Source organism: Carcharhinus amblyrhynchos, chromosome 3, assembly GCF_965287045.1.
Source record: "Carcharhinus amblyrhynchos chromosome 3, sCarAmb.v2.hapA, whole genome shotgun sequence".
NCBI lineage: Eukaryota > Metazoa > Chordata > Chondrichthyes > Carcharhiniformes > Carcharhinidae > Carcharhinus > Carcharhinus amblyrhynchos.
The window spans coordinates 42,110,149-42,125,345 of record NC_137326.1 but is presented as its reverse complement, the minus strand read 5'-3'; the positions used below and the strand labels follow the sequence as shown (position 1 = coordinate 42,125,345).

Here is a 15,197-nt window from a genome sequence, read left to right as displayed (position 1 = left end):
AAACATGCAAAATTTATAGAATTGTCATTAAATATAAGCTTGAAAATAACTATGCAGCGTTGTTTGAGACAGACTGTCATTTTAATGTCGTCTTCATTATCAGAACAAGACATCATCCTTCATACACAATGTGCAGGTTACTCGGTTTCAGTTTAGAAGGATGTCCATGCACTGGGGCACGTTAACATTAGCAAATGTGAAATGCTATCAGGTTCATCACTGTAACTGTTTGTCACTGAAATGTCAGTGAGAAAAGCTGCGGTGGATATATCAGCAATATGAAAAATCTGGCAGTATCAACATTCACATAGTTTAGATCAGCATATGGACAATTGAAATCACATTGGAGGCTTCTTTTAAGAAATGGCAAAGCTCTTGTTCAGAATAAGCTAATGTAATTCAGATTTGTATTAGCGATAGCAATGTTACTTTTTTTTCCATTTGCATTTAAAGTAACAAATGCGAATATTTCATAGTTTTTTTGTAAAGTTGCAGTGCTCCAAACAATCTCATATTTTAAATACTGCAGTTATTGAAACATGTTAATTCCTAAACTTCCAATTTCCATCATGGTGCATTGGATAGATTTAATTTTTTTATATGCCAGAGGCAGGCGTTTTTAATATAAGAACAACCAACCTCTGTCCTTTGGCCCAATTCCTGTCAACCACTGACCCAGGAAATAAGGGCAAAGGTCAGTGCCTTAATTAAAATGTACATAGTTTTAGGGTTTGAGCTTTGCTAAAGGAAAAAAAAGTGTGCCATACTTTTTCATTGTAATTTTTCTTTGAATTGAGTTAGGATATAGCTTGAAACTCATTTGACAATCTCTGCATTCCAGTCGACAATTTTCTGCATTGTAATAAATAATTGTTACAAGTATATGTGCAGTTTTATAAATATTTTGTCCCTTATTCTCGTGTTATGTCTTTAGGTTCCAGTATCAGTGGCTATGATGACACCTCAAGTGATAACTCCCCAGCAAATGCAACAGATTTTACAGCAACAAGTACTGACTCCCCAGCAACTCCAGGCTTTGCTTCAGCAGCAACAGGCTATCATGCTGCAGCAGGTAACTTCTATCAATCAGTAAATCAAGTTTACAGTCACATTACCTGAAACAACTCAGTTCGCTTTCAGTCAAAATTGAACAGCATTATTTATTTATGTTTTGTTTATCTGGTTTAAAATTGGACAGGTGTTTGTATACAGACTAATTTTTGCGTGTTTAAATAATGAGTAACATTATGTGTACCGTCTAGTTCTCCCTCCATAACATTGCTACTTGCACCAGTGCTTCAGCCAATCTGCTGCTGAAATCCTTTTCTATGCCTGTGTCAACTCCAGCCTCTTTAAATGTCAGTGCATCCAAAACTCTACTACCCATATCCTATCCTGCACCAAGTCCTGCCCACCCATTGCCTGTTTCTTTACTGAATGACATTGACTCTCAGCCACCAACACCCCCAGTTTAAAATTCTTCATTGTGCTTAAACAGCTCTATGGCCTTCTCCTTTTATACTTTTGGAATCACAGGCCTGGACCATTATTCCTGCTCCTACAGAATTCTGTATTTCCATTGCCTCCAGCCCCATCAGAATTCCCCTCTCATCCATCATCAGTGGCTGTGCCTTCCACACTCTGGATTCTGTCGCTAACCCTCCCTGCTTCTCCACCTCCCTTTTCCTTTTTGCAACCCTACTTAAAAAGTTTACCTCTTTTACCAAGTTTGGTCACCTCATCTAATTTCTCTATCTTTGGCTCAGTGTCTGTGTTTGTTTGATTACATGGATGTGAAACACCTTGGGATGTTTTCCTATACTGAAGGCATAATATGGCTGTGAATGCTGTTATCAGTAGTATCAGTGAATAATTTTGGCCTAGTTTTCTGATTGAGGAGGACCTCTGCCTGGTACAAATTCCACCCAGTATAAAACTGCCTGTCTGTGTCCTGTTGCAAGGCCATCTACACATGGCAGGTCAGCTCCCTGGTCTCTAATGTAGAGTCAAGACTAGGAATGCTTAACGCAACAGGGTCTGCCACAGAAAGGGGCAGTGACATCAAACCAGCTGCCTAAAAAATTGGGCTCATTTTTAACATGCCTTTTGGAAGCTGCTCTGGGAAGCTGTACATGACACCATTATAAAGCTTGTGCCACAAACTCCAATATCAAGAACACCCCAAGATCTGCTTCACTTGCTTTTAAACGTTGGGCACTAGGTCTCCCACTTTCCAGTGTTCAACAATGTAAGGCTATGTTAACCATTTAAGCCAGAATTTTACAGTCCCATCCACCACAGGAATTGGAGCAGGCGAGGGGTGGATCACAGAAAGGTCCGTTGAACTTGGTTTCGGGACGAGTGAAGCCATAAAATCCCACTTTTAGTTTATATGTCAGTGCCCTCTAAAAATCTGGCAAAAACTTGGAGAGGAAGTGGAAAATTTAAAACCATTATATTTTGTCCAGGACATAAAGCTGTCCTAAATGTATGTAAATTATATATAAAATCTATACCAGGGTGTTACTTATGCACACAACTTTGAGTGACATTACTCCCCAATTCATCCTGCATCAACATATAACTGAGCTGTGTTCTTTTACTGATTCAAGTGCTTTGCTGAACAGCTGAACTGATGAGCTTTTTGCAGTTGTTCTGCATGAATATCTTGCAAGGTTTTATGGTGAAATCGTGTTCTATGTAGCAATTCACCTGGAAGAGATGCTTGCATTTGGACTTTGATAACATTCTGCATAATAGCTACCTTTTTCCCTTAGTTCTATAACTGCAATGCTGTAATTATTTGAATTCCAAAAATAACCAGCAGCCTTCTCAGTACGATCCTGCATGATATGGCATAATTCTTTTTTAAACCATTCTTTTATGAATAAAACACCGGTAAAATATCAGTCGTTATGTTCTGCCCATGGCACAAATGTGTTGGTTGCATGTGGCAAAAGATGTATGCTGCAACATGTATTTAAACAAAATCCTTAACTTGAAATATAACAACAGTATTTACGATAATTGTACTCCTTTCCCCCTTCTAAGTCTTGTTTAAGCATCATCTGGCTGTGAGTTCAGCAAAAATGACACTCACTAGATTCCCTTACATAGTAGATACCAACACATTCTCAGGTGTCCCCTCACTACTGGAAACATTTACCATCACTGATATATCTCCAGCAATCCACTTATGTAGATTTGGCCATTGAGTCCAGATTATTCAAGGACATTTCGGTATAATCTTGGTGGAAGATCTTTTTTTTATTGGCTATTGACATCTCACTACTCTTCGCTCTCAAGCACTAATGGTAAACTGGCAGTAGACAATGTATGATTCTTTCCATAATTTGCCACATACCACTTTCCATATGATTAGCACTGATGTGTGAATCATGATTCGTTTCACTTCATTTTTATGGTTTTATAGTCTAGTTTTTTTAGGCAGTTCCTTGTTACGTTCCCAGCCAAGGGAAGTGTTTGATGATCAGGTTGTACCAATGTTGTCCTATAACTGGGCACTGGGAGGTGATAAGGAGCTGTCAGACCTGTTCATCAAAAATATCACAGTGTGGCGCAATAACTTGGCCACAAAATTCGGCTCTTGTCACACAGCTAGTGACAGCATTGACATGAGCTTTACACGAGCGTGCTGGAAGTATGCATCAGTGAGCTTAAAATGCCAATTTGATGTCAGACTGGCAGTTTTGGACCTCACAACTCTTCTCAACGCCTGGCTTTAAACATGCAAGACCGGACATGTGTTCAGCATCTTGAAGAATCCCCCCCCCCCCCTTTCCCCTGCACTATTTAAAAGGATTGTTAATTACTTGCAGATTAGTTGCTGATTGCTTTCTGCTGACTCTACAATTCTGTAATTTCTGGATGTTTGGAGGAGTTGACAACAATTGTTAAAGTCTTCAGGGAGTGATGCAGCATTTGGGGAAAATGTCGCTTGTGATTGCAAGGGCTCTGAGCTCACCACTTACTCCCAGTCACAGCAGCTATAGCAATCTTCCTTGGGCTGCAGTATGAGAGACAGATGGTGCAGAGACAGAAACTAAAAAGACAAGCTGTGCACAGAGAGAAGGAGGGTGAAAAGGTTCCTAAACCTGAGACCTTACTACTGAGGGTCTTCCAAGAACACTACCATCTCCCAGCTCCAGTGTATTTGGTGTCTACGATTCACAAAGGAGATGGTCAAAAAAAAACTCTGCCATCTTTTGGAATTAGACCTGCAGTCTCAGATCAGGGCAAGATTGGCATTACCATTGATAGTGAAGGTGACTGTGGCATTCAATTCCTTTGCGATTGGATTCTTCAAAGCTGTAATAGCCTGTTAGTTTACCATTTATTGCTGCATCTCCAGGATGACAGAGGTTCTTTATGCCAGAAGAAAGAACTTTATTGTGTTTTCCCTGAGCAGAGTAGAGAGAATGGGAAGGATCGTGCGTGTGGCTTTGTCAGGATAGTGGACACCCCATGGTGCATTGTGCTATTGAATACACATTTGTGGCTTTGTGGGCACTGCATCTCAATGCCAAGATGTACTTCAACTGTAAAGGTTGACATTTGCTGAACGTGCAGTTGGGAACTTTACTCTTGCTGGGGAATACCATCTACCCGGCAGCCGTCACAATATATTCATTCTGCTCCAACCCACTGTTCCCTCAGTCTTTCAGCAATCACATCAAACAAGAGGTTGGCTGCTGGGTGAGAAGGTTGTCTGTTGTACTGCTGGCTAACAATTCCCCTCTGCAACCCAACAGCACATAGCCATCAAGAATGTAGTGAGAGCCATGCTACCATGGGGGATATCATTGAGAAAATTATAGGGGGCTGAAACAATGGTTCTCCTGCCTTGACTGCTGTGGAGGAATTCTCCAATCCTCCTCAGAGTGAGTACCACAATTCCTTATAACTTTCTGCAGTCTTGACAGCCTGGCCATTATGAGTGAGCAGCACTTGCCCCCAGAAATTTGGCAAGCATTTCAGGAGGACAGGGAAAAAGGGAGAAGGCCACTAAGGCCCCAAAACCTTGGAGTACATGCTCTGGTCTGTTGTGAGATTTTTGTACGTCCTCCCTGCTCTTCAGTTCTGAATAAACCAGTTTCAGCCCCAGCAGTAGCCAAAGTAGACTTTACCTGTCAGACGCAGTTTGGCCTTAAGCAGTGCAGGCTGTCTTTAAATGTTGCTAGCCTTGCATGAAGTTGGGGCCCCCTGCAGAAGCATGCCAGGCTGCAAGCTACAGCCATTATAATTAGCAGGCAGCAGGGAGTTTGCACTTTATTGGGAAGGAAGATGCAGGGGGATGGGGGGCTGAGTGGGTGGGTTGGCTATTAAGGCCCACCTTCTGCACTTCCTCTCTCCCAGCACCGCCCCACAAACCATTGCCTACTCCAATTTAACAATCTGGGATTGGGAGCTCACTGCCTGGGAGTGGTGAACTTAAGCTCGCTCCTGCTTTTGTAGCTGAGTGCTTCAATTTACCAACAAGCCATGCCACAAACTTATTCATCTAACACATTTATGTATAGATCCAAAGACAAGCAGAATGAAGAGGGTTTACTGTAGTAATTAGACAAACATTCTAAATCAGCTAATAATTTGAATACTACCCTGGAGACTCTTGTTAGGCCAATTAGTGGCATGCTGTATTCTGAATTAGTAATCACTTGCATGAAACTGTACCAAATAAATATTACAAATTACCTTGAATTTTTTTTTAAGTAGTTGCAGTTGCTGGTTTAGCATCTTGTATTCTGCCTAAGGTAGGTGATGTTCAGTGAAACTGATTTCCATTATGTTGAATAAAGAATAAATTTTTTGTGTATGGGTGGGTTTAGCAACAGGAGCAGAAAATCCCACAGAAGGCCCCCTCCCCGTTAGAAACACCATTCGCATCAGTGTGAGTGCAGACCCTCCCATGAATTATGGCTAGTCTCCCATGGCGTGAACACGGAGGGCAGACCTCAGTGACTCAGTGGTTGGCACTACTGCCTCACACCACCAGGGACCCGGGTTCGATTCCTGGTTTGGTCACTGTCTGTATGGAGTTTGTACATCCTCCCCATGTCTGTGTAGATTTCCCCCAGGTGCTCCGGTTTCCTCCCACAGTCTGAAAGACATGCTGGTTAGATGCAGTGACCAGAACAGGCGCCGGAGTGTGATGACTAGGGGAGTTCACAGTAACTTCATTGCAGTGTTAATATGAGTCTTATTCGTGACTAATAAATAAACTTTTCATAGAGGAGCTCGAGTGAGTGGATTGCTCAGGGGAAAGAGGGCCATGCCTAGGCACTGCTCCTTGGCAGTGCCTATGGCAGTTCCATGGGGGCGGTAGGCCCTGGTGAACTTTTGTGCACTGGGACAGCTTTTAAAAAATTAAATTGCAGGCGCAGTGTGATGTCAAGGAACCAGCCCTTGAAGATTTGTTTACTTGTTCCCAAAGGTACGGCGAGAAAACCACATTAGGTGTTTTTCCCAGCTGTTGTTACACTCTGCCAAATATAGCTAAAATTCCGCTCACGATGTACACTTTTGGGCTGTAATTTTCCAATGCCTCACACCAGTAAATCTTCCAGCTGTACCACTGTGAACGGAGATTTCAGTAGCTCAGTAGGTCTGCCGCAGGGTGGCAGGGTAGCTTCTGGAAATACCAGCCTTGGTGTGCATGTGCATGCTTTTTTGGTGAATTGTACCAGGTGCTATATTGGTGTCCTGAATGTCCAACAAAAGTATGCAGAGCAGCCAGATGATGATGTCAATCAGCAATGTCATTTTGAAGCTCAATACTTCAGCCAGTGCCCTCTCTTAACCACACACAGCTTGACACATGTTCAGCACCACAGCAAGCTAGCAAAAGGATAATCAGCTCCTGGCAGGTTAGATGCTATTTGGTTTCTTCTGACTATTGCAGTAATTCTGCGGTTCTGCAAGTGTTCAGTGCTTTCTGTAATTGTTCAAAGTTACAGATGTGTACAGAGAGTGGTGTTGCAGGTGCTGAAGGACGTCTTACTGACTTCATGACTTCTGCGCAAACCAGTTGCTCTCAGACATGGGTGCAGTAGTAGCCATTCCCTTTGAAATATCGTATGACTGGAAAATTAACCAAGGCCACCACAGCAAGACAGACCCCAGAGTGTTCAAGGAGCAATTCTAGTCCTTGAATATCAGTGAGCAACAATGTGCATGATATCTGTGCTTCACTGCGGATGTCTTCACTGAAATCTGACACTTTCTGTAACCACATTGCAATCTTGGAGCAGGGTGAGGATCTCTTTTTCAGTGATTGAAGGTAACAGTGACGGTGAATTTATATGCGTCTGGATCCTTCCAGGCACTCGAACTGGAAGTGTTTGAAATATCTTGCAGTTTACCATCCACTGTGGTACAAAAGAGGTCACAGAGGCTCCCTATATTCGAAGAGAGCTAATTAAATCTCATTCCCACTTGTCAAGAACAAGCAGGCACCTTAAGGGATCTATGTGCATGTACTTCAAGGTCCCTCTGCTCCTCTACACAGTTCACAATTCTACCTATTGTGTATCCTCTTGCTTTGTTGGTCCTTCCCAAATGCATTACCTCACTCTCCTCCAAACTGAATTCACTTTATCCCACCTGACCTGTCTATTTGTATCTTCCCACAGTCTGTACCTTTATTCCTCACTATCATTTATTAATTTCCATGATTCCCTGTTTCTTTGTAATTCCATCCTCAATCCTGCCTAAAAACGCTGTCATCAGGAATATGAGCAGCCGTCTCTGCCCTTTTTTAAGCCATACTTTTGCGGATAGTGATGACGACCGTCAGGGGATACAGCAGGATATAGATCAGTTGGAGACTTGAGTGGAGAGATGGCAGATGGAGTTTAATCCGGATAAATGTGAGGTAATGCATTTTGGAAGGTCAAATACAAATAGGAAACATACAGTAAATGGCAGAACCCTTAAGAGTATTAAGGCAAAGGGATCGGGGTGTACAGTTACACAGGTCACTGAAAGTAGCAATGCAGGTGGAGAAGATAGTCAAGAAGGCATACAGCATGCTTGCCTTCGTTGGCCGGGGTATTGATTTTAAAAATTGGCAACTCGTGCAGCCTCATAGAACCTTAGTTAGGCCTACTTGGAACATAGTGTTCAATTCTGGTCGCCACACTACCAGAAGGATGTGGAGGCTTTGGAGAGGGTACCGAAAAGATTTGTCAAGATGTTGCCTGGTATGGAGGGCATTAGCTATGAGGAGAGGTTGGAGAAACTTGGTTTGTTCTCACTAGAGCGACAGAGGTTAAGGGAAGACCTGATAGAAGTCTACAAGATCATGAAAGGCATGAACAAAGACTATCAGATAATCAGAAGCTTTTTCCCAGGGTGGAAGAGTCAATTATTAGGGGGCATAGGTTTAAGGTGTGAGGGGCAAGGTTTAAAGGAGATGTATGAGGCAGATTTTGTACACAGAGAGTAGCGGGTGCCTGGAACTTGTTGCCGGGGGAGGTGGCGAAGGCGGATACAGTAATGACTTTTAAGGGGCGTCTTGACAAGTACATGAACAGATTAGAGGGATATGGTCCCAGGAATGGTAGGAGCTTTTAGTTAAGTTGGGCAGCATGGTCACTGCAGGCTTGGAGGACTAAAGGGCCTGTTCCTGTGCTGTATTTTTTTTTCTTTGTTATGTTTCAGTAACAGCGATGATAATATACCTCCAAGTGCCTATCTGTACCCAAAGTTCGTCTGCCTTATTCACTAGCCTCATTGTATTGAAGTACATGTCACTAGTCACTGAACAACTCCTTTGTTGTCCATTTTGTAGCCTTTGTTTCTTTGACCTTTGTTCTCAATTGCTAATTTTCTGCCTTCTATTTCTGGATTTGCTTCACTTCCTTCTGAATTTATGTGCAAATTCCCATTTCACTGCCTAGTTTGATTAAACCTACCCAACAGCAGTAGCAAACTTCTCCACCAAGATATTGGTCCAGTGATGTGGAAATGCTCCAAAATTGATCCCAATGCCCCAGGAATCTAAAGACACCCCTCCCCCCACCTCCCTGAATTTTCACCAAGGACTCAATTTTACTATCTTCCTATTTCTGTACCAACTTATGTGTGGCACTGGGAGTAATTCAGAGAATGCAGACACTTCCTGCTCCCAGTTCAATTTTTGTGGCAGCAGACAGAGGCTACCTCCAGTTTTAAAATCCATTGGGTCTCATTATTTGAGCTATTGATGGGAAATGTGGGGGGAGGGGGAGCCTCTTTCCCAAGGCCTGGGCATCATAGTCTCCATGCCTTTCGCTTGGGCCTCCTAACTGGCCTTTCCAAAATCCCCCCCCATCTTACCTCCTCCCATCTGGCTCCAGCAATGATCACGGGCCTGGATGCAGTCGTGGCAGTGGCCACCACTGCAGATCATGCTGCTGAGACCAGAGAGCTGCCAGCCAGTTGCTTGGCTGGCTGCCTCCTACCTAGATAGCGATAAAAGTCCCGACCTGAAACAATTAATGCCCCACCGAGTGTAAAATGGCTGGAGGGCGACCCAGCAGAGTGGCGCAGATTTGCCACTGACTTTCTTGCCAGGGTTTTGGAAACCTGGCACAGTGTAAAATGATCCCATGCTTGTTCTTGGTGACCATCCAATGTAGCCCTCCAGGTCTGCAATATTTCTCTTATTGGGTAGTATTCTGCAGTGATAAGTAGGTGGGCAGGATGTAGCTTCCCTTAGCATCATGCACATGACGAGACACTGATAGATCAAGAGAAGTAGAAATTGTTTTCCTTGCTGCAGCACACATAGGGAGAGTGTAAGAGGGAATGAGTTTGGACCGGGTTGATTAAAACTGATCGTAACTCTGACTTAAAATGGAGCTTTTGTCAAATTCAGATTTTAATTGAATTCACATTTTTTTTTCAGTGAGTCTGCTCCTGAAATAACGCCACTAATTCTGGTGTTATGCCCTTGTGCCAGATATATTAGAGGAGGTTGACTGCTCTTGCTTACGGATCACTTTTGAGTGACCTGTTTAGAAAATTGCTAATAATTACTCCTATGAATTATTACATTGACTGCTCCGTGAATAACCATGTATTCTCAGCAAGGACACTTTTTGGCTTTCTAGTTATAGACAAAGGTCATTTCTTGCCATATTTTAATTAGTTCGTGTGGAAAATGGCATGTTTTCATCAGTTCATTTTGAAGATTAGTTCTGAAATGATAATGCTAAGAATAGTTCATACACTGAGGGATTTATTGGCAAGTTTTGATCCAAAAGGTCGGACAAGTGTTGATAAGAGGACGTGACTGTGTATCTCTTTTCAAATTGCAGGCCCGTGTGTTGTGGCAAAAAGAAGATGTTTTAAATGTTTATTTTGTTCTAACGTAATTATTTTATGACCTTTTCACAACAGCAACAGCTTCAGGAGTTTTATAAGAAACAGCAAGAGCAGTTGCATCTTCAGCTTCTGCAACAACAACATGCTGGGAAACCAACGAAAGAGGTATGTACATATATCGAAAAGAGTAAATATGCTATAATTAAAATGGGAACAGCAGAAAGAGAAGCGGCCTGATGTTGTGAGCTATGTATGTAGTGAAGACTTTCCAGTGGTGTTTCAGCTTTGTTTTCTAATTCAGAAAGGCTTACTCATCAACTGCAGTTCAATGTGCATTAATGACTTGGGGATGCAGTCCTTATGATGGACAAAGAAATGATTATTGTATAGTCAAAAGAAGTTCAAAGTCAGACAGGGAATTTCAGTTTTCCCTTAGAGATGCACATTTCAGAGCATATAAATTAAGGCAAATGTTAAAACCCCACAGTCTGAGTCTAGTCTTCAAAGTCACAACACTCTAATTAATGAACTGTGTGCTTCAGTTTGGACAAGTCGCAGTTTGATGCACTCATAAATCAACATGACAGGCTGACTTCTCATGCCTAGACAGTACTTGTCATTGAGTCACATCAGATGTAAACATGATAGAAAAAAGAGAGTCTGAAGGAGGTGCAATTGATCAACAGAATTGGTAGAAAACCAACTTTTGAAGCATATTATGTATGATCACAGGAAATGGCTGTAACCTCAAGAGGCTTTCTCCTTCTGGTGATGCTTTTTTAAATAGAATTTCTAACAGCCATCAAAAGTGGAATAGGAATTACTTAGCTTTTCTCCTGTGGTTTACAAGCCATAACCCCCTATTGTTACTTTGCATAGCTTTCTTTTAAAGGCATCAGATGTTTTTTTTCAGATCCTCACTATTATATTTGAAGCCGAACAAAAAAAGACTGTTGATGTTATTCTTCTTAAATGTAAGGCACCATGGGCATGAAATTCAGCTTGGTAACACCCGATATTTGGAGCAACTGGTGTTATATTGGGTCCAAAATGGCACCCAATGTTTGGACATGCAGTTTTGCTGCAAATTGTGCTGAACACTTTATTGGTGAAAGTAAATGTGTACAGCTGTTTCAATGTATGCAGAACAGGTAGATTGTGATGTCAGTCAGCAAGCAAATCTGATATCAATTTGATGTCAATCAATAGTGCCATTTTGGAGCTCAGCGCTCCAGTTGATATGATCTCTGATCCAGTTGAGACGATGGCCTCGTGGTATTCTCACTAGACTATTAAATCCAGAAACTCAGCTCGTGTGCTGGGGACCCAATTACAAATCCTGCCACAGTAGGTGGTGGAGTTTGAATTTAATTTAAAAATATCTGGAATTAAGAATCTACTGATGACCATGAAACTATTGTCAATTTTCAGAAAAACCCATCTAGTTCACTTTAAATAGAATTTCTGACAGCCATCAAAAGTGAAATAGGAATTACTTAGCTTTTCTCCTGTGGTTTACAAGCCATAAACCCCTATTGTTACTTTGTATAGCTTTATTCTTTAGTGAAGGAAATCTGCCATCCTTGCCTAGTCTGGCCTACTTGTGACTCCAGAGCCACAGCAATGTGGTTGACTCTCAGCTGCCCTCTGAAATGGCCTAGCCAAAGGCAGTTAGGGATGGGCAATAAATGCTGGCCAGCCAGCAATACCCATGGCCCATAAAAAAATCTTGTAGTCAAACAAGAGCTAAGCAGCAGGAAGAATGCTATTTAAGGATCATCACCTAGTTATAGACTAAAATCCCTACAGTGCAGAAGGAGGCCATCCGCCCCATTGAACCTGCACCAACAACAGTCCCACTCAGGCTGTATCCCTATCACCCCACGTATTTGCCCTGCTAGTTCTCTTGACACTAAGGGACAATTTCTCATGGCCAGTCAACCTGGTTGATTTATGCTGGTTGATTTTTGTTTACATTGTACAGTACAGGCCCTTCAGCCCTCAATGTTGTGCTGAGCTTTGACTGAAACCAAGATCAAGCTATATTCTGGTGTGCTGCATGTGCCTATCCAATAACCACTTGAAAGTTCCTAAAGTGTCCGTCTCCACTATCACAGTAGGCAGTGCACTCCACACCCCAAACACACTCTGAGTAAAGAATCTACCTCGGACATCCCTCCTATATCTCCCACCATGAACCTTATAGTTATGTCCCCTAGTAACAGCTACATTCACCCAAGGAAATAATCTCTGCACTTCCACTCTATCTATCCCCCTCATCATCTTATAAACCTCTATTAAGTCACCTCTCATCCTCCTCCGCTCTAAAGAGAAAAGCCCCAGTTCCCTCAACCTTTCCTCATAAGATCTACCCTCCAAACCAGGCAGCATCCTGGTAAATCTCCTCTGCACTTTCTCCAGGGCTTCCACATCTTTATAGTGAGGTGACCAGAACTGCACACAATATTCCAAATGTAAATGCAAATGTTTAGGCTGTCAGTACAATTCTACAAATGTTTTCTGCAACGTTGCAAAAGTCCTCAGGGTATGGTGTGGCAAGTGCTTGAGGGACTTTGTCTGAATTCAAAGCCGTTTGCTGCTACCTATAGGTAGTACCTGACTTTTCTTTTGAAATAGAGCTTGACTGGGAGAATGAAGGGAAGTGATGCAGAACAGGATAAGCTACGAGAAGAGGAGAAGGAGGAGTAAGGGAGGTGATCACCTTTCTGTCCAGGATCCCCTTCAAGCGTGATGCCAGTAACTACAACTCCAATTCATGTTTAGCCCTACACTCCCTCCGACACTAACCATCACATCGTCATCTTGGCCACAATGCAAAAATAAAAGCAACCATTAAATAAATATTACAAATCAAATCAGATTGGCCAGTAGCTGTTCAACCCGGCCAGGCACAGCACTGTTGTGGCCAGAGGTAGTATTGTAACATTCTGCCTGGGAATAAGTCCTTAAGACTTTCAAAATGGTAAGTCCCAAAAATCCTGGCAGGGAGAGGATAGGGGGTGCCTGGGAAGGGGGTTTGGGAGGGTGGAGATTGCAGGGTAGGCAGGGGTTAGGTCAGTGGGTGGTGGTCCTGGAGCTCATAAGAACATAAGAAATAGGAGCAGGAGTAGGCCATCTAGCCCTTCGAGCCTGCCCCGCCATTCAATAAGATCATGGCTGATCTGTCGTGGCTCAGTTCCACTTTCCCGCCCTCTCCCCATAACCCTTAATCCCCTCTCTTATCAAGAACCCATCAACCCGCTTCTTAAAAATATTTAGCGAGGCAGCCTCCACCACTTCAACGGGCAGAGAATTCCAGAGATTCACCACCCTTTGAGTGAAGAAGTTCCTCCTCAACTCCGTTCTAAACCGCCTCCCCCTTATCTTGAGGCTGTGCCCCCTAGTCCTACTGTCTTTTTTGAGCGGGAAGAGTCTCTCCACCTCTATCCTATCCATCCCATTCATCATCTTATACGTCTCAATGAGATCTCCCCTCATTCTTCTAAACTCTAACGAGTACAAGCCTAGTTTATTCAGCCTCTCCTCATAGCTCAATCCCCTCAACTCCGGTATCAGCCTAGTAAACCTCCTCTGCACTCCCTCCAGGGCCAAAATATCCTTGTGCAGGTGCGGCGCCCAAAACTGCACACAGTACTCCAGCTGCGGCCTCACCAATGCCCTATACAGCCGCAGCAAGACCTCCCTACTTTTATATTCAATCCCCCTCGCTATGAAGGCCAGCATCCCATTCGCCTTCCTGACCACCTGCTGCACCTGCAAGCTGGGTTTTTGCGACTCATGCACAAGGACCCCGAGGTCCCTCTGCACCGTCACCTGCTGCAGTTTTTCGCCACGTAAGTAATAGTCCTTCCTACCATTCTTCCTACCAAAGTGGACCACCTCACACTTGCCAACATTAAATTCCATTTGCCATTTCCTGGCCCATTCACCCAGCCTATCTAGATCCTTCTGCAGACTCTCCACACCCTCCGCACAATTTGCCTTTCCCCCAATCTTGGTGTCATCAGCAAATTTCGACACCCTGCACTCGGTTCCCTCCTCCAGATCATCTATATAAATGGTAAATAGCTGAGGCCCCAGCACCGACCCCTGGGGCACCCCACTAGTCACCAACCGCCAATCCGAATAGCACCCATTGACCCAACATCCGGGGAACAGTGCGCCTTGACGGGGGCCTTTAAAGTGAGGCTATCCACCCTTTCCTGCCTGAGATAGGGAAAAGTGTATTTTGTCACTTTTCCACCAGCCTAAGAATTGACGCTAGGGAGGATAAGGCTCTTTGTTGGCCACTTATGGACCTTAATAAGTGAATGGGTGCATTTCCTGCCAGAAACCTTGCCTACCCAAGTGTGAAATTGCATCTGTATTTTCACGGGTGGATTCCTGGCACAATGGGGGGATGCCATCCATTCAGTTTCGTGCTCCACCCCAGCCTCAGATCTCACTTTGATGGGAGCATTAAACTCTGCTTTTAGTATCTGTCTTCTGTGTGCCTTTGCTACCCCTATTGGTGGTCACATGATTAACAAAAGGCTGCTGCCTTCCAGTGAAGGGGGCTGCAGATGGGGGGAGTGACTTCAGTCAGCTCACAGCCTGGAACATAAAATAGAATCATAGAATCCCTTCAGTGCAGAAAGCCATTCGACCCATCAAGCCTGCACTAACAACATCCTACCCAGGACCTATGCCTGCAATGCCACACATTTACCCTGCTAATCCCCCAGACATTAAGGAGCAAATTTTTTTTTCCTAATCAATACATCTTTGGAGTGTGGGAGAGAAACCAGAGCACTCGGAGGAAACCTATGCATACAGGAAGAATGTGCAAACGCCACATAGTCACCCAA

The 15,197-nt window shown here is 43.4% G+C and overlaps 1 protein-coding gene across 11 annotated transcripts in view; it reads left to right on the top strand.

Annotated features, from left to right (window-relative positions):
• Positions 1–15,197, top strand: part of foxp1b (forkhead box P1b) — a 492,035-nt gene that overhangs the window by 364,754 nt on the left and 112,084 nt on the right. For all 11 annotated transcript variants that reach the window (XM_080183569.1, XM_080183534.1, XM_080183572.1 and 8 more), the window contains 2 exons: positions 935–1,072; positions 10,405–10,494. In XM_080183569.1, the coding sequence (XP_080039695.1) occupies positions 935–1,072; positions 10,405–10,494 (228 nt within the window). The remainder of the gene's footprint in view (positions 1–934; positions 1,073–10,404; positions 10,495–15,197) is intronic.